This window comes from Acomys russatus, chromosome 15 (genome assembly GCF_903995435.1).
Source record: "Acomys russatus chromosome 15, mAcoRus1.1, whole genome shotgun sequence".
NCBI lineage: Eukaryota > Metazoa > Chordata > Mammalia > Rodentia > Muridae > Acomys > Acomys russatus.
The window spans coordinates 35,270,845-35,295,333 of NC_067151.1; the positions used below are offsets into that span (position 1 = coordinate 35,270,845).

Below are 24,489 nucleotides of genomic sequence, written 5' to 3' on the forward strand. Positions count from 1 at the left end.
AGAGAGATATGGAGATATGAGAAAGAGAGAGGAGAGAGAGAGAGAGAGAGAGAGAGAGAGAGAGAGAGAGAGAGAGAGAGAGAATACATCTGACATGGGCTTCTGCAACCTCATAGCCCACCCTCCACTGATCCACTTCCTTCAACGAGGCCACATCTACTCCAACAAGGCCACACTTCCTAATCCTTCTAACTTTTTTCAACCACTTCTACTCCCTGATGATTAAGCCCTCAAATATGTGAGCCTATGGGGGCCATTCTCACTCAAACCACCACAATCCGCCTTCTAAAGTTTGCTCCGTTTCAATGAAAATAGCAGTAACACAAATGAAAACAGAAGGTGAACTGATGTTCCTTGCATTTTTTAGGGCATTAAAAAATTTCCATCCATAATCTCTCCAAGTTCAGTAAAGAATACTTTGAAACGTGTGTGTGTGTGTGTGTGTGTGTGTGTGTGTGTGTGTGTGTGTATGTTTAGTTTAGTTTAGTTGTGTGTTAACATCTTAGATTTATGAGGCACAAGAATCTTGTGTGGAAGAGAGAGCTCTCCATGGGCTTGAAATAACATAGCCAAAAACCAGGGCAACATAGTAGCTCAGTACACAATCCTCTCCTTTCTTCATGCAGATTTTACTGTCAAAAACAAAAAACAAAAAACAAAAAACAAAAAAACACACTCTTTAAACACCTGGTCCTAAAAACATGCTCCAACTGATAATATAAGTAATACTCATGTCCCTGAAAAAAGAAGACATAACTGTAGGTCAAAGGAAAACCAGAGCAGAGAATACAGTATCTTAAAACAAGAAAAAGGTTTTCCAAAGGAAATTTCTGAGACACTTCTACCTTCATGCAATCAAATATAGAAAGGAGGGCAAGTTGAGTACTCATGAGAACTACATTTAAAAATCTCACCTAAAAATTCCCTCAGCAAACAGGAATGAAAGATAGCAAATTGAGAGTCAAGGAATGTGGCTACAGGTACTGCCCAGAGAAAGTGAAGGCCACTGAACACAACTGAATGGGAAATCTTACTTTTTAGGCAACAAGTTTTACTAAGGTCAGATTTCATGTTCTGTAGAGGAATTTTAATTCAGAACCTGCCTGCTCTGGCAATAGATGACAGCCAAAGACCTTCTAGGTCTGTGTGATCCAGCTGGAATACAAACACGCCTCTAATCTAGGAGACAGAGGCAAACAGATCTGAGTTCAAGGCCAGCCTGGCATAGAGTGAGTTTCAGGGAAAGAAAAGCTTAGGTCCAGGTGTGGTGGTACACACCCTTAATCCCAACAATGCAGATAAAGATAGTTTGTAGAAGGAAGTACCATGTTTGAAAGTGATGTTTAATTGAGTGGCAGAAAAAGTGACAAACCAGAGAAAGATTTGAGAAAAAAAATGGGATATTCCCCACTCTGACCAGAATAGAGGAAAGGGAAGGTAAGAGAGCAACACTGAAAATGAAAAAGGGAGAGAGGAGGCTGTTTTACCGGGACAGTAATAGAGAGACAGGCTACACAGAGAGAGAGAGAACTCAGGTAAAGACAGACTGAGTGAGCCACAGTATAAGAAGATTAGAGCAGACTGCTGGAGTTAGTTTGAGGCCAAGCAGAACAATTCAGGGGCTGAGAGAGAAGCCAGATTGAATAAGTCAGCTAGGAGAGGAGTTTGAGCCGGAACAGCTGAGCTGAACCAGGTAGCCCAGTGCTCAGTAGGAACAAGTCAGGGTGAGCTTATGAAGAAGTAAGTCTCAGGGGCTGCAAACATTCTAGGCCTAGGTTAGATTGTACGGAGGCTAGAATTTTCCGGGACAAGGCCTATGTTAGCAGAAGGAGGCAGTAATTACTGAGACAACAACTGAAGCAAGCAAATAAAAGTTCTATTTACAATGTCCTTGCCCATGGATCCAATATACTGGCTTCTTAACATGTAACTCAGTATATTTATTAGTTTTCAGTTTTTTAAAATCAAATCATACCCAAAGTACAATCAATTGTAACTAACATACATATTATAAAACTGCAAAGTAATATAATTTTATATGAATGTGTAATGTAATTTGGTTCTCTCTCCCTACCTCTCTCTACATGCAACTTGTTAATTAGAAAAACTAAATGAGGAGAGATAGAAGAAAGCAGTAGTGAATTTGGTGTTAATATTTTATAAGCCAACACTGATGCTGATAAATCAAAAAGTAGAGTGTTGGTAGAAACTTAAGATCATTGTTTGACATTTATTTAATGTATTATACATGTACAACTTATTTGAAAAGGTGAAAAATAACTATTATAACTTTTTCAGGATGGTCAGAGATAGAAATTGGTAGCTGGTCACTTATAAATCCTACTAGATACTAAATTACTTAATTATAAAATAAGCTTTATTTAGTTTTTTGTATATGTTTTCAAAGGAGTAGATAGATGATGGATAGAATAGGTAGATAGATGGTCTTCAAACACTTCAGAGATCCACAGAAAATGGCATTTAATAATACAGGGCTTTTATGACAGACAGACACATCCATTCCTGGCAGCACCTCCAGTCTAATTATGCGGGCATCAAGAAACAATAGGGGCAGATAGCCACTGGTCTGAGGAACTTTGCTTATCTCTACTGCTGATAACAGAATGACCATCCACTATGATCAAGCCTAATACTGAGAAATTGGCTACCCAGCCTTGCAGAGATTAGGTGGACCAGTCCTTCAGGATTTCTGCTTCAGAGCAGCCTGTGAGATGCTTTGGGCCTGCTGGCTGAAGACTGGATGCCCAGATGATAGAGAGGAGCTTGTGACTGTCCAGAAAGTCAGCTCTCTGTCCTGTCAATATTTTTGGAAGTTGCTTGCCTGCACTTCCTTCATATTAGATAGTTTTTCCTTCTGGGGTCTCTGATGGGGTTGAAGACTAGATAGCCACAGTATTGATATAAGTTTACTTAAAATAACATTAGCCCCCCCCCAAAAAAAAAACCCTTTAGACATTAGGATAAGAATCAGTAGCATAGGACAGATAGTGGAAAACTTTCTTAAAAATTGTTAACTACAAATGGACTGACTGGTCCTTGTAAATGTGACTTTCTAGATAATTCTTATAATTACTTTGTTGTATATAGCTTATTTTATTTAGTAGAAAGGGGGAGATGGAAGAGAGATAAACATGTTTTTTGTTTAGATCACAAGTGGGGAATGAGAAAAAGACTTATGCGAAAGCAGGCGATGTTTATCCCCTTAGAACTTGAACCACCATGTGGGGGAGATTGGTTATTAACCAGCTGAAAAAAAAATCCTTGAACAAATCCTGAAAGGAGGTATAAATGTGAGCCAAAAACAAGAGGTGGGGCCTTTGGAGACTTGGGATAGTTTTGGCTGTTCATTGCTCCACTTCGAGACACTCCTAGAGAGAACAGCTCAAGGGAAGAATTCAGGGCTCCCGGCTCTGGCTGTGGTTCTGGGTTCTGGCTACTCCAGGTTCCAGCAGAAGAAATCCTGCTGATTACGCCAGGAGAATCGTTCCTCTGAATTGATATCATTATGGTTTCATTATTGTATTCTTTAATCTTCTTTTCCTATTGTTAGTCGGGTTATAAGTGAAGTACTTTCAGTTAATACATTTGTAGTAAAATATATTTGTTAAGAAAATTGAGCCTACAGTAGAGGTTTAAATTTTTTTATAGTTCTAAATCCTAGGAAGATAAGAGTACTATAAATACAAAGGAAACCAGAGAGGAACCCCATATTTAAGCCAGAATTTGATAAATTGAGTGAGAATGTTCTTTAAAACGATCATTGAAGGGACAGAGAGGCACCTTCACTGGTAAAGACGACTTGTGAACACAAGGCTGTAGATTCCATGCCCAGAATACATGTTAAGAAGCTGGGCATGGCAGTTAACATTTGCAATCCCAGCAACAGGGAGGGAAGGACTAATGGGTCCCTGGGTCATGGCTGGCCAGCTAATCTGACATTTTGGCTGACCTCCAGTCCAGTGACATAGCACCTAAAGATGATGCCTTAGGTGACTGCTGGCCTATAAGTTCACTTAGACACATGGGAACACATGCAACACAAACACACAAGCACACACAAATGGAAAACCAAGGCTGTTAACATGTTCCCTATGTCTGGTTGAGTCAGGGAAGAGAAGGTGTCGGGTGGAGAAGGTGGGGGTGGGGATGGTGCTGCGCATGGTAAGTATAGGTGCCTGTTGAAACCAGAGGCACTTAATCCTGCTGGAGCCTGGAGCTGGATTTACAGGCAGTTGGGTAACTTCCAGGCCCAACTCAGTGCTTCAAACTCAGCTCAATACATTCCCTTAACTGCTGAGCCATCTTCCAGCCCCAGAGCTTACTGCTGTCTGCAGGGTCTATATTTACTTTGTATCATATTGATAAGCAGACAGGTCATATTTATAGTTGGATATCAAGTGAAGACAATAATTTCACCTTTATCTCTTAGCAAGTGCCTACCAATGTGTGTGTGTGTGTGTGTGTGTGTGTGTGTGTTGCTTGGTTTTTGTTGTTGTTGTTGTTGTTGTTGATTTTTTTGTTGTTGTTGTTATTGTTTTTTGAGACAGGGTTTCTCTGTGTAGCCTTGGCTGTCCTGGACTTGCATTGTAGACCAGGTTGGCTTCAAACTCACAGGGATCCACCTGCCTCTGTCTCCTGAGTGCTGGGATTAAAGGCTGTGTTGTTTGTTTTTAAGTCCTTTGTTTTATGCTATGTAAGCCAGAGTGGCTTTGAATTTGGGATCTTCTTGCCTCAGTCTCTAGAATGTTGGGACTCCAGCATGTCTCAGCATGCTTGGGAAAAACACAAACCAAAAACTTTTGAGTAAGTTTTAAGTGCCTTGGGTTACAAGGTAAACATTATCTGCGTTATAAAAGTTATGACAATTGGAAACATTTTCTTACCTATCTATAGGCGCTTCAGACAAGTCTTTCTTAAATGTTTGAAATATTTTAGGGTAACCTGTTGAATGAAACATTAAATAATTTAGCCACTCCATGCCACGGGTTCTCTAAGGGAAAATTTGTCCCCAGGGAACATCTGGTGAGGGCTGAAGACAGTCGAGTTGTCCTAGGAGAGTGTGTATGGTTTTGTGTGTGCACGTGCTTGTGTGTAATCAGGGGTAGAGAAGGCCAGGGATGCCGACAAATAAAATATTCTAAAATGCACAAGGGGATCACCCTTCCCCCAACAGTGAAGATACACCCGCAGGAAGAGGCAAACTTTCAGAGTTTGAGAAGCCTGTTGCAAATGCTCTGCATCCCTTATAAATGAGGCCAGTGATCCAGTGGTGCCAGCAAGGAAGTTCGATGCACAGGAGAGAGATGTGTGTAGGTGCAGAACTGCTTCAGTAGCTCACTACCCTACAGGCACTGGTGTTCCAGGAGAGACCCCAACTCAACTTCCGCCTTTTACATTTACTGAGAGTCCCCTGCTACCCTACACTAGGAGCCAACAGGTACTCAGCCAATACTTGATAGTGTATGTGCAGTGAGCAGTGTGTGTGTGTGTGTGTGTGTGTGTGTGTGTGTGTGTCTGTGTCTGCGTGTGTGTGTGTGTGTGTGTGTGTACCAGCCGCCCCTCAGGCCAGGATCCCGAGGGAGGAGAAGCCTGACGCTACTTTTATGGGATGAGGCGCTGCTGGAAGGAGACGGAGAGGCCTCGCTGGTTAACACAGGTCCCTCATCGCACCATAGGGGGCTGGACAGCTCGCTGGGCGGGGGTGTGGTGCTCAGGCTGGGGCTGCGCACGCTAGTTAGACGCGGACGAAATTTTGGTTCAAGGCCTTCACTGATGTTCATGGCCTTCCAAAGGCCCTCTTCGTCCAACAGCTCAGAGAAGGGGTCCAGGTTTTCCTGGTCCTCGCTGAGCCCCTCCTCTCCCCGCTGTGTTCCCTCTGCCCCCGCTGCCTCCTCTTCTGCCTCCTCTTCTTCCTTTTCCTTCACCATCTCCTCTTTCCCCATCAAGGCATCTTCTCGCTCCTTTGGGGGCCCCTTCTCGGCATCCCAGAGGCTGAGACGCTGCCGGCGCATGTCTGCCCACAGTCCTTGAGCGCGCGCAGCTGTTGAGCGTCTGTCTCCCAGGGCAACCTCCGATCCTTCTAGGTTTAAATACGCAGGGCCCGGTGGTGTTTGAGTTGGAGCCTAGGCAGGACCCACACCACAGGGCCCCACTCCGCACTAAGTTCCTTTCTGCTGCAGCTCTCTAGGGTTCTGAGCTCCTCCCAGCCTGCAAAGAAGCAGCACCCCCTTTCGTTGACGCAACCTTCCCTCTTCTTAAGAGGGTGTGGTTTCTGGAGATGGACACACCCACAATGCCACTTGGTATTTGAAGGAGCAGTGGAATTTGATTTTTAGTAGGAAGATACCTATTGGAAATTCCAGTAAAACTCTGCTTACAATATGAGACACCACCAGCGTTTGGTCTGTAGTTTGCTAACTTGACTTACAAGAGTATTGTCTTATGTTGTTTAGTGAGAGTTTTTAGAATCCTGTATATTTTGCAGCTGAGATATTTCGGGTCACTTTAGCCCTAGTTCAGTTGGTAGCCTGAAGCATCCCTTTGTCTTGGAAATAGAAAACACTTGCGGAATCTGGCCATCACTGACCCATTCTGGGGCTTTGTTTTCAATTCATGGTACTTTAAAAAGTGTGTGTGTGTGTGTGTGTGTGTGTGTGTGTGTGTGTGTGTGTGTAATATTTGCTCATACTCAAAAAGGTATCCAGGATAATAGGATAATACAGTAGACATCTGGCTGACTCAGTCATCAGATGTCCAAGGTCAGGCCTACATGTCACTTGACCTCTGCCGGCCTATTCTGGGTGGAAACTGGGGAAAATGATGCTGTTAAGATATTTGTGAATGTGGAACAATGACCTGTAACTATGAACAGAGTTCATCCAAAGACCACTGGGAACACAACTGTAGGGACAGAGATGCTGGGTTTAGCTGCAGCATTATGCTTTTGGGCGGTCCAATCAGAGGACAGACTTCCTTCAGGTGGTTTGGGAGAGGCTCTATGGAAGGGCTTCTGTCAGAAGTAAGAGCAGCTCCATGATGGGGATTATGTGGGGGTACAATGGCCCTAACTTTCATTTTCACATCGACAAGCCTAAGTGGTCCCGTTCTGTGGTCGTTCACTGAGCACTGTTTTATGGACGTTAATTCAAGACTATATTTATTAAGTGCTACTGTAAGCCAGGTCTCTGATGAGTGCAGGACCAGGACAGTAGGCAGATGAAGCCTGCTTAAGTAGCTGGCAAGAGTATCTAACTACTTTTCAGGGTTCAGCAAGAAAACTGGCATTAGGATTTAGACCGGGGAGTGGGTGGCATAAATTGTCCCAGGGAGTAGGGCAGACAGAAACTATATCGAGTGAATGTCTTGAGAAGAATGAAAGATCTTGAAGGCCAGGGGAACATTTGTCACAGGCTAGTGAGGCGGTCCAGATGTTTGGGTGGCTTTGGAAAAAACGGGTCAAATGTGGATAGACAGGGACATGAAAGTCACAGGTCTAGGGCACCCCAGAGACCTGAGGAACTGGGGCAGTAAGATAAGTGGGATATAAGAAGAAAAAGTCCTCTTCAGACAAATTTTAAACTTTGGGGATGGGGGCTAGGGACGAGCCCAAGGACTGTGGTAAGGACCTTACAACTGAGTTTAAACCCTAAGAAGAGCGCTCTGGTATTATAAGCAGTTTCTTAGATCCTGAAATTCAGAGGGCCCTCTTCCTAGGGAAGTACTGATGAAAGGAATACAGCTGTGTTTCTGTTTCCAGGGATCTCACCGGCAGTCAAGCTGTGAGGAGAGATGGGGGTCACGGTGGGTATGTTTAGTCAAGGCTACCTGTCTCTGGAGGGCTTCTGAGCTGGCCACATTTTCCCACTTACCTTGTAAGTTACATTTAAAGGTTACTCTTTTAAATTTTATTTATTTATTTATTTAGAGCTGTTCAGCCTCTTTTAAAAAGTTTTAGGGACTCTCCTTCTACAGAGAGCAGAGTCTTGTTTCCTTAGATGTCACCTTCCGATCATTCTGACAAGGGGTCACTTGGCACTTGCCCCTCCCGAGTTCCAGTGTCCTCTCAGGATCTGGCACTTGAGGTTAGATAAACTCCATGACTGAGGTAGTCACGACTTCATTCCTTGATGTGTAAACTGGAAAAATCAGCCAGTACCTTTCTACTTAGTTGTTCTGTTAGTTTTTTTTTTTTAATTGATCCTGTGTTTTATTTATTTAATTTTAGATGCATATAATTCTGTTTAGAAAATACCAATAACTTCTATAATCTATAAAATAATGTCTTGAGAACTTCAGATGAACACTCATACATATTTTTTTGTTTTGTTTTGTTTTCCAGACAGGGTTTCTCTGTGTAGCCTTGCACTCATATGTATTTTTAAAACCCACATTTTCCCTGACACAAACATATAGTGTCATGTAGTTGTTTCTCTGTTGCCACGTGCCATTTTTTTCCTTTTCCTGTACTGCCATGCTATCAGTACTTTGAGAAAGGCAAGACTTCAATTTCTGTACAATTCAAATTTCTTGCTGGTGTGCAGAATATTGGAGGCGTTTCTACATTGTTGAGGCATCTCGGGTGTAGCCTCCCTGGTCATTTTTACGAGACACATTCTCAGAGCGATTTCCTGGCCATTTGGCTTTTACGTTCTTTCTGCCTCTTCTTCTGCTGACATTGTAGGGGTAGTGACGTGTCGAGCTGACGGCGCAGGAGCGGTCATGTGGATGTATTCCCTCGGGGCTTGGGCACCCCTTATGCACGTGTTCTCTTCTTTTTGAGCAGTTATGTTTTCTCTGTAATGATTCCTGTTGCAAAGAAGAGTTTCTTTAATGAGAGTGAAAACGACACTTCTTTGTGGGTGTCCGCATGAGTGTTTAGAATCCGATTAGGAAATACGCTGGCTTAGTAAAGTGGCAGTTACACTGACCTCACTAAGCCCCAGGGAGTCATCTAGTTTTCCAGTACCAGGCATGGTTTCCCGCTATTGAGCAGGCCTTAAGTCCAATTAGAGAACTCCTTTTAGAAGGTGATTTCAGAAAGGCCACATCTGCCTCTTGATTAGCAGTGATGTCATCGTCTGCTGTATCTTTGTTCTTGATACTATATTTGAGACTGCCTGGGAGGGCTGAGAGGCGAAGGAATCAGGGTTCTCCCACTTTCTCACTCCCTCTGTTCATCTGCTTTCTGTTCTTCCATTCAGTTCTAACGTCAAGCCTCCACTTATCACCCTTTGGATCTGACAACCCAGCTCTACTTGTTGTGTTTGGCCTGCCTCTGCAGTAACAAAGAAATAGATGCTCTTTATCCTAGCTGGTGCTAACGACTCCAGGACCATCTCTTCTCCTCCTTCACTCTTCCAGGCTTTGTACTCACTCCTGGACTAAGCACACTGAGCTCATTTTAAAAAATAATGGCTGAGTGTTGCACCACTGGTATTGTTCTCAACTTCTGGGAAATAGAAAAAGAAGATTTCTGCTGTCACTCACAAGCCCTGTCACTGAAAAGGGACCATGTGACAATTACTATATCAGAATGTTAGACGCGCGATAGATTAAAAACAAGGTGTTGAGAAATGGGTGCAGCTATGAATAGGGATTTTTTTTTTTTTGCACAAGAGACAAATAGCAGAGGACATTGGGTTTATTGGGTACCTCTTAAAAGGGTTACAGGTTGCCTCTGTCCCCGAACAAGAAATTGAATGGTGACATGTGAGTAGTACCAGAAACAGGAGCAGTTTATTAGAAAATGATATATTTCCAAATGAGGAAGTGGCCTGAACAGGGAGAGTTTTTCATATGGACCGATATGCACAAGAAAATAAGGGCTCTACATGCTTTTGGTCATTTGCACAGCACAGGCTTTCTTGTGCATGCTCCATTACATGTAGTGCTATACAGTTCCATGCATGGAGTGTCTCATTAACATCTTAAATCTCCACCAAAGTGTGTTTGTTTTATGGTTATCATGAACCATCCATCACCTTCAGACTCTGAAGTGCAACTAGTGGTTTTCATATAACAGGTTTACGGCTCTTGAGCAAGGCTCTCTGAATCTCATTCTCTCTGTGACCACATAAGGCCTTTCTAGGTTATTTGAACCAGCCTTGAAGGAAGGGAAGAAGATGGCTCAGGGCATCACCTGGAAAGATGTACATGTACAGCAGGGGCAAACATGATTGATGTGGAGGAAAAGCCCCGAGGAAGGCAGACATTTCTACAAGCGTCCCTCTGAGAAGGATGTGGCCTATGTTTAATGCTGCCCTCTGCTAGCTTCAACTAATCCATTTAACTGGACTCACTGCATTCTGGGGGCACAGAGACTCAATGAGGAGACATGATAGAATGCTATTGTACTAATGCACAAATATGTCTGAAGCCCAGCCCCAAGGCAATAAGAAAAGACTATTGGGACCATAGACCCTCACTGATGCTAGAATTCACTTTGTGATGCCTACCAGTCGAGAAACCAATAAATAGAGACAGGAATCAGCTCCCAAACTGTGCTTGCAAGACACAGAGAGCTGGCACTATGAGAAGACGGTGGATTTCTATGCTGGAGATCTGTCTTGTAGCCATCAGCTTACCCAGGGGGAAGGGTAGCCAGGAGCAAAGGCAACCAGTCATCCTGAAGCTCAGGCTTGTCCTCTGGTCAGATGGTCAGCCACATTTCTGAGACCCATGTCTGCTTCACTCACTGTCATCTCTTGCATCTTTTCCCTCCACTCTATGGATGTGTGGGCACAGGCACTTCTTGGAATGCAGAGTTTAGTTTCTGCTGATATCCAAGGGCATATGAGCTGGTAACTCACAACAAAGAGTTCATTAACAGTGTGGGCATGCTATCAATGGCATGCAATGGATATCTCTTTTTATAATATAGAGTGTAAATATGTCTTTATAACACAGAATATACAAGTGTTTCTACCCATTCTTCCTGCTCCCTGTCATAAGGAGGCAGGCCCCAGGGAGGGGAGTGGGAGAGAAGACATCAGGCATGGCTATACCAGAAACTGTCTTGGAGCTTGATGAGAGAGAAGCTGCGCTCAGCAAGAGGTCAGCCATTGCCTGATGTCACCTGGGAGGACCATTTACAATCTAAAGATCTGGGCTATTATAAGGGGGAAAGAGTCTCACTACAGAGAAGCTTGCAAATGCATGGAAGGGGGTGGAAACCGAAAAAGAACCCCCCGCCCCACTCGCGGCTATCCTGAAGCCAATACTAACGTTTGCAGATCTTCTCTCCCTGTCATCTTTCTCCTTACGTTTATATATAGTTTATATCTTGCCCTTTCCTGCTCAACGTGACCTTATAAATACACTCATATTTTACTAATCTCCATGGCAAGCGTAAGTTCCATAATTCATTTCATTATGCTTTGCATTCAGTTTAGAGACTTAGTCAACAAAGAGTCAATTCTATGCTTCAGACTCTGAGGATACAACAGGGAATCAGACAGACAAGGCCCTTCCCTTCTTGGATCTTATATTCTGGAAGGGCATAAACCAGGAGACACATCATTAGCTCTATCTGTGAGGCAGCCAGTGTGAGACTCTGAGTTTGCCCTTTCTACTTTATGTGTGGCAACTTGTTAAGAGCAGACGCAGGAAAGCTGGTGTGCCAACCTCATGGTTATTGCTGGGCCCCTTAGGCTGTCTCACCATCCCTCAGAATTTTGAACATCTGGTTCATCCTCACTTAGACCTCAAGTCAAATGTCACCTCAGAGGAACCCCTGAGGTGTCACCGTATCAATCTTTTTTATTTTTAAAAAATGTCTCCTCTAGAGTGGCCCTGTCCTGCTGACTCCTGGCCTTAGCCACTTTAAGACTTATTGCAGACCTGTAACCATGGAAAGAGAAGAGCCACCCAGCGGGTGGGGACAGGGTGAACGCCAATCACACTCACTCTGTTATTTGCCCGGGCTGCTACCACAGAGTACCATAAACTAAGGAACTTAAAGAACTTTTTTTTCTCCCAGTTCTAGAGGCATCCATGATGGAGAGGTTTCAAGAATGTGGAAATCCTGTCACACCAGAGTCCTATAATTAAGATGTCACTTAATAACAACCATTTCCGTAGAAGCGATGTAGTCACATCAGGAGTTAGGGCTGTGTGCAAGAACCCGGAACAGCCCCTAGCACAGTAAACACAAAATCTTCCATTTCCAGTTTTGGTTGTCTACAGTCGAGAAGACAACAGTGTGGAGACTACACGTGTAGGTGTCTTGTTAAACAACTTCCCAGGAAGAAGAAATGTAAACAGCAGGGTAACAGCTGTAGGCGAGGCATTAGCTGAGAATATTTATAGATAAGAAGGAAGTGGCAGTACGGTTGCAAGCTCCTGCCCAATGGACTCAGCCATGTTGTCCGTCTACCGCCCCAAGTTTCCAGCAAACAAGCAAGTTAATGGAGGGTTAATGAAGTTTATATGTCAGGGCAATGCTATGTTATAGGAAGATTTTAGGGCACAGCATCTATAGATACCATAATATGAAGTTTTGGTATTTTTTGTTTGTTTGTTTCTTTGTTTGTTTGTTTTACTGTTTTCTGGATATGCCTTTTCTTTTCACTCTTTGATGTAAATAATTTAAATTTCCATTTTTTTTTTCTTGAGGCAGAGTCCTACTATGTAAGTGAAACTGGCACTGAACTCACAAACCTGCCACCTCATTCTTCTGAGTGCTGGGATTACAGGTAGGTGGGTGTGCCATACCAGCTTAATTCCATTCTTTGATCTAAGTGCTGACCGTGCAGCAGATCCTGGCATCCGAGGGCCGCACAGTGGAGTGCTACAATCTTGTGCTATTTCTTAGGGCAACTTTACTGATGAGGCTAAAGCCTGCAGCACAGCAAGTATGTTTTAGGAGTGTGGGAGGTGTTCACATCTTCACTGGCCTATCATTGATGTGTATTTGTAAGTGGGTCAGCAAGGCCTAGGGCCATGTCCCTTAAGTCTCTTACCTACTCCTGTGTTCAGACCTTGTGGAGGTTGTGTTTTCTCTAAATCAGCCACTACGTCTTGCATAGTCTGATAATCCTCCTGATGTATGCCTCCGCCTCTGTGCCTTGCCCACCTAACACCTCTTTATCTTTTATAAATTCCGGGTTATGTCCCCAACCGCACAATTTTCTGCTATTATTCCTGTCAGAGAGCATAGACCATGCATAGTTTCTGCTTGCACATTTGTATGTTTGCACTTGCTATGTTGCTGCTATGTTGTGAATGCAACAAAGATAGGAAGGAAGTGAATATATCTTTTCCTCTTTCCCATGCCAGTGGCCAGATCACAGCAAGGTTAAATAGTGTTTTTAGGTGAAAGTTAACACAACCCCATATTTCAGAGGTGAAGAACTGGCATTCAGACCCTGATGGTTCTTCTCAGACCATGAGCTGGTTGCAGTGCAGGCACTAGAATGTAAGTCCCTTGGTTCCCATGGTAAGGCTACGTTCACAAATCACAAGATTGCAGTTTGTCCTTGGTGCTATTATGATCAACCCAGAAGAACTTGTAAAAATGTAACTTGTATATGTCAAGATGTGTACAATTTATGGGTCTACAACTTGACAAAATTTGTACATTTTAAGGCATATTTTAAGTAAATATGTGTGTATATGTATATATGTATGTATACATAAAGCTAAACTTCCCCATAAGCTATGTGGCAATACAATCACTCACTGTTTTCTAATGAGACACTTACACCTTTACCTGCCTGGATTGTGCAAAGTTATCCACCCAGCCTGCTGTTCTGAGACGTGCACATGGGATGATCCTGCTTTCCTGGTGGGTAACATGCTTCACCGTGCCCTCCAGGTTACAGCAGCTAGCCTTTTCTTTTCTCATTGCAGCTGCTTTGGTTGAGTAGGGTAGGCCTCATTGGTACGCTGCCTCACAGTTAGAATCCCAGTCATCTTCCCTCCATGGAGTGGGCACTCTGCAGATAGAGTTTCTAGGAGAGACACCCCTAGAGGGCGCCAGGTGCTCTGTGCAAGCCTGTGAGGAGTCTGGCACATGGAATAGCTGGTCTCAAGTGCCCCTCCTCCCTGTGCTGTACTCCTTTGTAGTATCAGTTTGTGATTCCCCTCGTCCTCCTCCTCCTCGTTGTCCTCGTCCTCCTTGTCATCCTCGTCCTCCTCCTCCTCCTCCTCCTCGTCCTCCTCGTCCTTGTCCTCCTCCTCCTTCTTTTCCTCCTCCACCTCTCCAGCCCTTGGCTCTGCTTTGGTGAAAATGGCAAATCACAAAGCAAGCTGGACAGTGCCTTTGCAGAGGGAAGCTTACCTATGAATATCACGTGCCAGAGCCTGCACTGATCCCCGGCAGATGACAAGCCATTGAGGTAGAGACAAGCTATTGCAGCTGAGGGCCCTTCGACTGAACAGTGTGCCATCCAGCTGAATGTAAAGGAGCTCTCCAGTACATAACCAGCTAGCCACAGGGTTGAGCCAGCTGGCTCAGGTCGGAACTGCAGAGTGCAGCGAAGGAATTGCGAACTGTCAAAGGCTGTCTTGTTTGATTTGAAAACACAAAAATCACTGTGTTTTGGGAAAGATAAGGTTATGTAGCAATAGATCTAAAGTCTGTGTCTCATAGCTCTGATGCCTCGAATCTTCTAGGTCTGTGTCTGTTGCCTATCTTTCTCTGCTTGTTTTTGTTTTTATTGCTCATGTAACTTTATCTCCTTGCATATTTATTATTTGTCTTATATCCCAGACATTATTGGACGCTCTTCTTGTGGAGCTCCTGTCCCCTCCAAGTCCTTCTATAGAAAAAAATATTTCAGGCCAGTGGAGTTAAGAAGCAGAGCGGCACCTGAAAGGAAAGAGTCACCATCCCTCGCTGATCTCCACCTCTACCTGGTGGACACCCAGGAGTTTTGACATAACTGACAAGACTGTTTGCGAAAGGATTATACGCTCTTCCTGACAAACTTTGCCAGTGAGGCTGTTAATGGTTTATGAACCATGCCTTTTGTCTAACTGCCCCGTGACCTATTTATTGCTGATATCCATCTGAGGGATTTATGTCCACTAGGAGTCCATTCTTCGCCTAGAGACCTGCACAATGAGCATAAAAGTCTCCCCCCCCCCGCAAGGATAAAACTGAGGATAAGAAAAATACTTTCCTTAATAGCTCAACATTAGAGTTCCAAAACATGCAGTTTGCTACTTCTGAGGCAGTCAATGAAGCCCCTCCTAACACCCACACACGGTTTTCTTATGCAGGTCTTTTTGTTTGTTTGTTTAATCACAACATATATATTTTTTAATTAATGTATTTATTCACTTAACATCCAGATCATAGTCCCCTCCCTCCTCCTCCTGGTTCCACCCTCCCTCCCTCTTCCCTCCTGACCACCTCTACTCCTCAGAAAAGGGAAGCCCACCACAACAACCCACCACAGTACACCAGGACTAAGTGCGTCCTCTTCCCCTGTGGCCTGGCAAGGGAGCCCCTCCAGGGAGAAGTGATCAAAAAGCAGGCAGCAGAATCCATGTCAGAGACAGCACCCGCTCAACTTACTTGAAAACCCACATGAAGCCTGAGCTGCCCATTGGGTCCATCTATGTAAGGGGCCTACGTCCAGTCAATGCATGGTCCTTGCTTGGTGCTTCAGTCTCCTCAAGCCACCCCGGCTCCTTGGGCCCTGGTTGGTTGGCTGTGTTGGTCTTTTTGTGGAGCTCCTGTCCCCTCCAAATCCTTCTATCCTTCCCAACTCTTCCACAAGCCTCTCTGTGCTCCACCCAATGTTTAGCTGTGAGTCTCAGCATCTGTTTTGATCTGTTGGTGGGTGGAGCCTCTCAAAGGATATCTATGCTAAGCTCCCATTTACAAGCATAGCAGAGTATCATTAGTAGTGTCAGAGGTTGGCGTTTTCCCATGGGGTTGGTCTCAGGTTGGGCTAGGCATTGGTTGGGCATTCCCTCAATCTCTGCTCTGTTTTTATCCCTGCACATCTTGCAAGCAGGGTAAAATTTGGGTCAAAATTTTTGTGGATGGGTTGATGTTACTCCCCCTCGTTAGGCACCCTGTCTAGTTAGAGCGTGTCCTCGTCAGTCTCCATGGCCCCTGCTGCTAGAGGTCTCAGCTAGAGTCACCCCCATATTCCCCCAGAAGCCTACCCTGCTCTTGGCCTCCAGCTTGTCACAGAGATACCCCCCACCCATGGTTTCTCTTCTCTCTGCAAGCCCTCTGTCTTCCCGCCCACCCTTACTCTCCCCAGATCTGATTTCCACCCTTATGTCTCTCTGCACTTCCTCTCTTACTCTGTTACTTCTCTTTAACTAGTTCTGCTGCCTATTTTACTTCCCCTTCTGAGTGAGATTTAAGCAACCTCCCTTGGGTTCTCCTTGTTATTTATCTGCTTTGGGTTTGCGGATTATATTATTGTTATCCTTTACTATAAGTCTAATACACACTTATAAGTGAGTACATATCATGCATATGGGTCTGGGTTAGTCACTCAGGATGATCTTTTCTAGTTATAACCATTTGCCTGCAAACTTATTTTTAATAGCAGAGCAGTATTCCATTGTGTGAATGTATACAATGGGACATTCTTTATTCATTCTTCAGTTGAGGGACATCTGGGTTTTCTCCAGTTTCTGGCTATTTAGAATAAAGCTTCTATGATAACAGTTGAGCAAATGTCCTTGTTGTATGGTGGAACATCTTTTGGGTGTATGTCTAGGAGTGATGTAGCTGGGTCTTGAGGTAGATCTATTCCCAATTTTCTGAGAAATCTCCAAATTGATTACTACAGTGGTTGGACAAGCTTGCATCCCCACCAGCAATGGAGGAGTGTTCCCCTTGCTCCACATCCTTGACAGCATGTGCTCTTAGTTGCATTTTTGCTCTTAGCCATTCTAATGGGTGTGAGATTAAAAAAAAAAAAATCTCAGAGTCATTTTGATTTGCATATCCCTGATGACTAAAGCTGTTGAGCCCCCCCCCCCCTTTTAAGTGCTTCTTGGCTATTCGAGATTTCTCCGTTGAGAATTTTCTGTTTAGTTCTGTGCCTCATTTTAATTGGATTATTTGGTTTGTTGGTATTTAATTTCTTGAGTTCTTTATATATTTTAGATTTTAACCCTTTGTTGGATGTAGGGTTGGTGAAGATGTTTTCCCAATCTGTGTGCTGCCATTTTGCCCTTTTCATGGTGTCTTTTGCTTTGCAGAAGCTTTTCAGTTTCATGATGTCTCATTTATTAGTTGTGGATCTTAGAGCCTGAATTGTTGGTGTTCTGTTTAGGAGGCTGTGTCCTGTACCAATGAGCTCGAGGCTCTTCCCCACTTTTTCTCCGAATATATTTAATGTTTCGGGGTTTATGTTGAGGTCTTTGATCCAGTTGAACTTGAGTTTTGTGCAAGATAATACATGTAGACACCCAGTTAGACTAGCACCATTTGTTGGAGATGCTTTTCTCCCTCATTGTATGGTTTTTGCTTCTTTTGCAAAAATTAAGTGCCTGTAAGTGTGTGGGTTTGTTTCTGGGTCTTTCGTTTAATTCCATCAATCAACCAGTCTAATTCTGTGCCAGTACCATGCAGTTTTTATTACTATTGCTCTGTAGTACACTTTGAAATAAGGGGTGGAGATACCTCCAGAAGTTCTTTTATTGTATAGCATTGTTTTAAATATTCTGGGTCTTTTTTTTTTCCACATGAAGTTTAGAATTATTCTTTCAAGGTCTGTAAGCAATTGTATTGGTAGTTTGATGGGAATTGCATTGAATTTTGGTAAGATGGCCACTTTTACTATGTTAATCCTACTGATCCATGAGCATGAGAGATCTTTCCATCTTCTGATCTCTTCTTCAATTTCTTTCTTCAGAGACTTGAAGCTCTTGTCATACAGGTCTTTGACTTGCTTGCTTAGGGTTATACCAAGATACTTTATATTATTTGTGGCCATTGTGAAGGGTGTCCTTCCCCTAATTTCTTTCTCAGCCCATTTGCCATTTTTTTGTTTTGTTTTTTTGAGACAGGGTTTCTCTGTGTAGCCTTGGTCATCCTGGACTCACTTTGTAGACCAGGCTGGCCTCGAACTCACAGTGATCCGCCTGCCTCTGCCTCCTGAGTGCTGGGATTAAAGGCGTGTGCCACCACGCCCACCATTTGCCATTTTTATACAGGTCTTCATGTACGTCTTGTCTTTCTATTTAACCAATACATTTTTTATGTTCGATCCACTTCAAATCATCTTGAACATTGTTTCTGGGCAGACTAGCTGCACCCGAGTAACAGCCTTGCCCATCCCAGCCTCCTCAGACTGCACTGCAGGCAACTTCAGTTGCATTTCCCACTTCAGGTGGCAATATGAGGTTGAGGATGATATAATCTTTCTTTAGAGAGAATTATGCTTGCTTAAGAAGATATGCAGCCATGCTTATAATTACAAACAGTATAGAACCACCCAGCTCTATTGGTGGTAGCTATGATTTGTAGCTAAAGCAAGGCTTTGCATATTTCTACATAACTCCTGTGCTTAAAACACGATTGCTAATGTCTCTGTCTCAGTTCTTCTGGGATGCTATAAGAAAGAGGAACACACCAGGCAGCTTATAAAACAGGGACATTACCTTCTATTTATTCTGCACAGAGGTGAGGCCCAGAGAGGCAGCTGCCACTCAAGTCAAGACTCAGCAGCACAAGGCTCATGCAGGGCAGTTCTGGGGTCTGGAAGTCTAAATCAGGGGGCCAGCATGGTTGGGTTCTGGTGAGGTTCTTCTTCCGGGTTGCAGACTGCAGTCATTTTTTTTAATGTTTGAAACAGTCTCACCATGCAGCCCTAGCTAGCCTGGAACTTGCCATCTAGAGCAGGCTGGTCTTGAACTCACAAGGCTCTCCCTCCTTACCTGTCTCTTCAGTGACGGGGATTAAATATGAGACTACCACACCTGGTTCCAATCTCAACTGGTTTACTAATTTGAAATGAGATATTGGCTTTTAATGGGAACAAGATTGAACCCATGGAGACACGCTGTGGTACCTTGCATGCGCTGGCTCACTTCTTCAGCCTCTCCTTTCCTTGGTCTACGCACTGTGGCCAGGTTGGATAACTACCTTGACCCCCATACCTGTCCAGATCCCCGGGGTCCATGCCCCACCCCCATCAGTGCCTCCTTTACATTATCCTCACACTGAAACTTGGTGAAGCTCCACTCAGACTTGGCTTCCCTTGAAGAAACCGGATTCTTGGTTGCTTGTCTCAGAGCTTCCACGTGGAGTTCTCATGACTGTAATTATTTAGTTGCAGAGGCAGGTGGATCCCTGTGAGTTCGAGGGCAGCCTGGTCTATAAAGTGAGTCCAGCCCAGCCAACACTACACAGCGAAACCCTGTCTCAAAAAACAAAACAAACAAACAAAAATTAATATAAATATTTATTTATTTATTTGCAAAGTAGCAGGTTTCCATAGACTTTTCATATATCCCCAGTTTTGATTCTCTCTGTCCTGACCCCGACACATCTCCCAGCATAAATCCTTCTACTTCCAATACCCGGCCCCCTCCCTAACCCTCCACTGATGTGCTTTTGAGGTGGTTTGAGTGAGAATAGTCTCCATACGTCATATATTGAAATACTCAGACCCAGTTGGTGGAACTGTTTGGGAAGGATCAGTAGACATGGACGTGTTGGAAGAGTTGTGCCACTGGAGGAGAACCCTGAGCTGTTAAAAGTACGGACCGTTCCCAGTTGGCTCTCTTTGCCTTGAGTTGTGGATCAGACTATAGCCCTCGGCTACTGCTCCAGGTCTCTGCCTGTCTGCTTCCTGTCATGTTCCTCGCCATGATAGCCATGGATGCTGAAACCGTGAGCTCAAAACTAAATGCTTTATTTTATAGTCATCTTGGTCATGGTCTTATCACAGCAATAGAAAAGCAACCAAGCCACCTTACCTCACCCTTTAACCTACAGTCTCCTCTCCTCTACTTCCATGTCATGTGTGTTTTACTAACCCTCTCCTTCCTCAAGACCCAGCCTGCCCCTCCCATAGGCCCTTTCTAATTTCCTGATTTCTGCAGACGCACCAAATTTAACACATACTTTTAAATTTTGAAACCAGGTTGTACAAATAAAGAAGAATATGCAGAATTTATCTTTGGGGACAGTTCCACCCATTTACCTGCAAAATTTATGTTTTCTTTATAGAAAAGTAACATTCTATTTTGTGCACACACTATGTTTTCATTACCCATCCACCAGTTCACAGGCATCTTGGCGAATTCTACTTCCTGGCTTTAGTGAACAGAGCAGCAGTTGATATGTATATGCAAATATCTCTGCTGCAGGATAGAGATTCCTTTGAGTGTATACCCAGAAGTGAAAGCGCTGGGTCGCATGACAGTTCTTAACTGCACACTGACTTCCGTGGGGGAATTTGTAGTTCCAATAGTAGATAACGATTCTCTTCCCAGCATCCTCATCGACATTCATTGTCAGTTGTTTTCTTGGTGAGAGCTATTCTGACTGGGATGAGATAGAATCTCTAAGTCATTTTAATTTGCATTTCCCAGACCCAGGCAGACATTATTAACAGCAGCTAATACGACACCAACAAAGCACTGACCCTGACATCTTCATGTGGCCCTACGTTCTGCTTTCTTTGTGCATATCACATGAGATATTTTATGTCTTCATCTTTTGAGTTAGATTAAATCTTAGAGAAACTACTAGTTCTTTCTTTTTAGGACACTGAGAAGATTAAATGATATGGTTATATGTAACAAACCCAGTATTGTGCTAATTCTTAGTTATTATTCTAAGCAAAATTTACCATTTTTATTCTTAGAGGAAAAAAAGAATAATGGATTACATTTTACAGTTTAATGTCTGCTATTTGTATGTTTTTGGCAGTTTTGTCACATTGTCAGTTTATTTCTTTTCTCCCTTTGGTGAAATACACGGTACAACAGGCTGTAGTAATACATATGAACAGGAGGGGGCAGCATACCGTCACACTAAAACCTCAGCACACAGTACCAAGAAAAAGCGAAATTTCCCACCCCCTCCTGCCAACATAATATTCCATGGGAGGGAAGTACTGTGGGAAGTTACTCTGGAGGACAGCACCAGCATTGTCCCCACGCATGTCTGCCTTAGGGAGGGCAGAAGACCACCTCCCCAAACACTGCTCCCTGTGTCCCAGTTCTCATGTGTGCCCTTGGTACTCCCGAGCTGCTCTCCTCAGGTAGGAGGCTCAGACTCGGTAGCCTTCCTTTGGAAGTGCTGTCTTAGACAGTGCTTTAACATAGTGTCTTGTCCCTGGAGCACCCAAGAGGGCTCCAAACTCAGCGCTTCCCTGCAATATCTGCCCAGCTCTTGTTGGAAAGTAACTGTCTGTACCCTCCACCACCACCCCCCAACACCCTAACACCCCCACCCCATCCCCCCACCCTCCCATCCCCCGCCAGGGACTTGCTCATCTTTATGGCGACAATGGTGTGTCGCAGTGAGGCAGAAGCTGGGAGAAGAGGGACAGTTATGACCATGTTGCTCTTGAACAGTATGGCTCATTATGACCTGCCTAGTGAACTGTCTGCAGTAACTGTTTCTGTTTTCACTTTAAATTTTTCATGTTTTTGAGCATTTCACACATGAGTACTATATTTACATTATTCCTGTCTCTCCTGTTCCCACCTCCAATTTCTCCCTTGTTCCTCCTATCCCTTACTCTCTCTTGAACTCACAACCTCTTCTTCTATAATTATTATTGTTACACACACACACACACACACACACACACACACAAAGAGACAGAGAGAAAGGGACAGAGACACAGAGAGACAGAGACAGAGAGACAGATAGACAGATAGATAGGCAGACACACACACACACACACACACACAGAGAGAGAGAGAGAGAGAGAGAGAGAGAGAGAGAGAGAGAGAGAGAGAGAGAGAGAGAGAGAGAGAGAGGATAGAGCCTACTAAATCTATTTATTCAGTGTTGCTTATATGTACATGTGTTTAGGGTTGGCCACTTGAGACTGGATAACATATCAGTAGAAAACTGATTCTCCCCCTCACAGAAGCTATTGATTCCCTTTAGTTCTTCATCTAAGGATGGGGCCTTGTGAAATTCCCCCATCCATGCTGGTATGTCAGCTGGTGGTGTCACTATGCAGGTCTTGTGTTGGTGACTACATTGCTGAGATTTCAGGGGTGCAACACCCCTGTCATGTCTGGGAGGTAGCATTCTGGCTCCTACCATCATCTTCCTCCTTTTCCACGATGAGGTTATGTTGTAGATGCACCCACTGAGGCTGGCACCCCACACTCACGTATTCTCTGCATTTTGACCAGTTGCAGATCTCTGTAATAGCTTCCATCCTTTGCAAAACGAAGCTAAGTGAGAGCTACATTTACCTGTGGATGTTAGGACAAGTGCCTATAATGCAGTTAGAGAAGCCACATTGACCTAAGAAAATGGCAATAGTAGGATCATCTCTTCAGCCATGGATAGTTGGCTAGGTTTACAGTACCAAACATGAGTCCTCTTCTATTTTTCAGGTCTTAGATCCAATTAGAAAGTCGTTGGAGCCGGGTGTGGTGGCACACGCCTTTAATCCCAGCACTCGGGAGGCAGAGGCAGGCGGATCGCTGTGAGTTCGAGGCCAGCCTGGTCTACAAAGTGAGTCCAGGATGGCCAAGGCTACACAGAGAAACCCTGTCTCGAAAAACCAAAAAAAAAAAAAAAAAAAAAAAAAAAAAAAAAAAAAAAAGAAAGTCGTTGGATTCTTCCAAGTTCCACTGTTGGGCCACTAGGAATGTCTTGCCAGGCCACCCGTTGCTGTGGTTTTGCACTCCTAGGTTTTACAGATGGGTAGGGTTGCTGACTGCCTCTCTCTCTTGGCATCTTTCATATCACCTTCTGATTCAGTGGGAGGCACTCTTCGGGAAGGAGGCTTTTCTGTCAGTTCTAGTGTAAGACTCATGTCCAGAGAGCCTTTTCCTAGAAGCTCCAATGAGAAACAGAGTCTGAGATCCATACAAATGCAAGAGGCTTTTATTGATACGACACGATGGGGTCTAGCTGCCTTCGAGAAGGAGGAGACCCTGAGCAGCAAAAGCAGTGGGTTTTTACACCCTTTACAGAAGCAGACTTCAGCAACAGCGGTTAGTACAAACTTGATTGGCTAACAGGGTGACCTTTAAGCTGATTGGCTGGGTGACCAGGGCTAAGCAAGGGGACCAGGGCCAGACCGCAGGAGGGGATTTTTCGTTTGTTCTGGTCATTGTGACCTGTAGCTCTGATTGGTTGGCCTCGGGTGTGAGCTCCTAGGAACAGGTTGTTAGCTGTATGTTTGTGGCTCTCCCTGTAAATGGTGGAAACTTACAGCTTGTTCCTAAGCTGGCCTATACAGGAGGTCCAGGGAAAATGGCATTAGCAAGGGTAATTTCTTCACCAGAGCAATTCCTTCAGCTCTTGTGACTGAAATGTGTGTTTCTTCACCAACAGGTCTTAATTCCAAGTTTTGGAGGGCAACCAGGGCCAATGGCAATAGCTTATATTGTTTTACGTATTGCCTGGACTACCTCTAACCAACAACTGGTGGGGAGATTTCCCATACTTGGTTCTGGGGCTTTAGATGTCTATTCTTGAGAAGAACATCACCACCCTGTGTATAATAAAACACACACACACACAAACACACACACACACACACACAGAGCGCACACAGTGACAACCTGTTTCCCTATGGCTTTTACAAACCTCTTTTATATTATTTATCTCTCTTTTCCTCCCCAGCTAATTTCCCCTCCAGTTTCCCCCTTTCCCCTTCATAGTACCTTGTTCTACCCTCCTTGCTTCTAAAGTTACTTCTGCACACTGTCCTACCACAGCCTTTTCCTACTTGGTGGCTTCAGCAATTACTACAGACTATATATTCAGAGCTAGAGATTTGGAGCTACAATGCAAAAATAAAAGAGTATGAAGTATTTGTCATTCTGTGTCTGGGTTACCTCCCTTACCATAATTGAGAATATGGTTCTAAAGTATTCTCTGATAATATTCTGCATTACTTGGTGTTTGTGGTAATGTTTCCCTGTTGGCCTCTGATTTTGTTTATTTGAGTCTCCAAGTCCCTTCATTTGGTTAACCCAGCTAAGGGTCTATCAGTCTTGTTTATCTTTTCAAGCAACTGGTTCTTAGACTAGTTCTTTGTTTGCTCGTTTCTATCTCATTGATTTATGCCTTGATTTTGATTATTTCTTTTCACTAGCTGGACTTGGAATTTAATTTTTTTCTTCCAAATTCTATATTTTTATTCATTCATTTATTTTTTATTGTCTTGAGATAGGGCTTCTCTATGTAGCCTTGGCTGTCCTAGAACTTGCTCTATAGACCAGGCTGGCCTCAAATTCACAGAGATCCACCTGCTTCTGCCTCCTGAGTGCTGGGATTAAAGTTATGTGTTACCACTGCCCAGCTACTTTTCCAGATTCTTGAATTGCCTTATTACA

The 24,489-nt window shown here is 43.9% G+C and overlaps 1 protein-coding gene across 1 annotated transcript in view; it reads right to left on the minus strand.

Annotated features, from left to right (window-relative positions):
• The window catches only part of Erich6 (glutamate rich 6), a 47,697-nt gene extending 27,239 nt beyond the window's left edge, over positions 1-20,458 (minus strand). Inside the window, exons 1-4 of the mRNA XM_051156900.1 lie at positions 20,339-20,458; positions 14,108-14,199; positions 5,621-5,946; positions 4,905-4,962 (exon numbers count right to left, since the gene is read on the minus strand). Of these exons, the coding sequence (XP_051012857.1) occupies positions 4,905-4,962; positions 5,621-5,946; positions 14,108-14,199; positions 20,339-20,458 (596 nt within the window). The remainder of the gene's footprint in view (positions 1-4,904; positions 4,963-5,620; positions 5,947-14,107; positions 14,200-20,338) is intronic.
• Between the last annotated feature and the right edge of the window lie 4,031 nt (positions 20,459-24,489).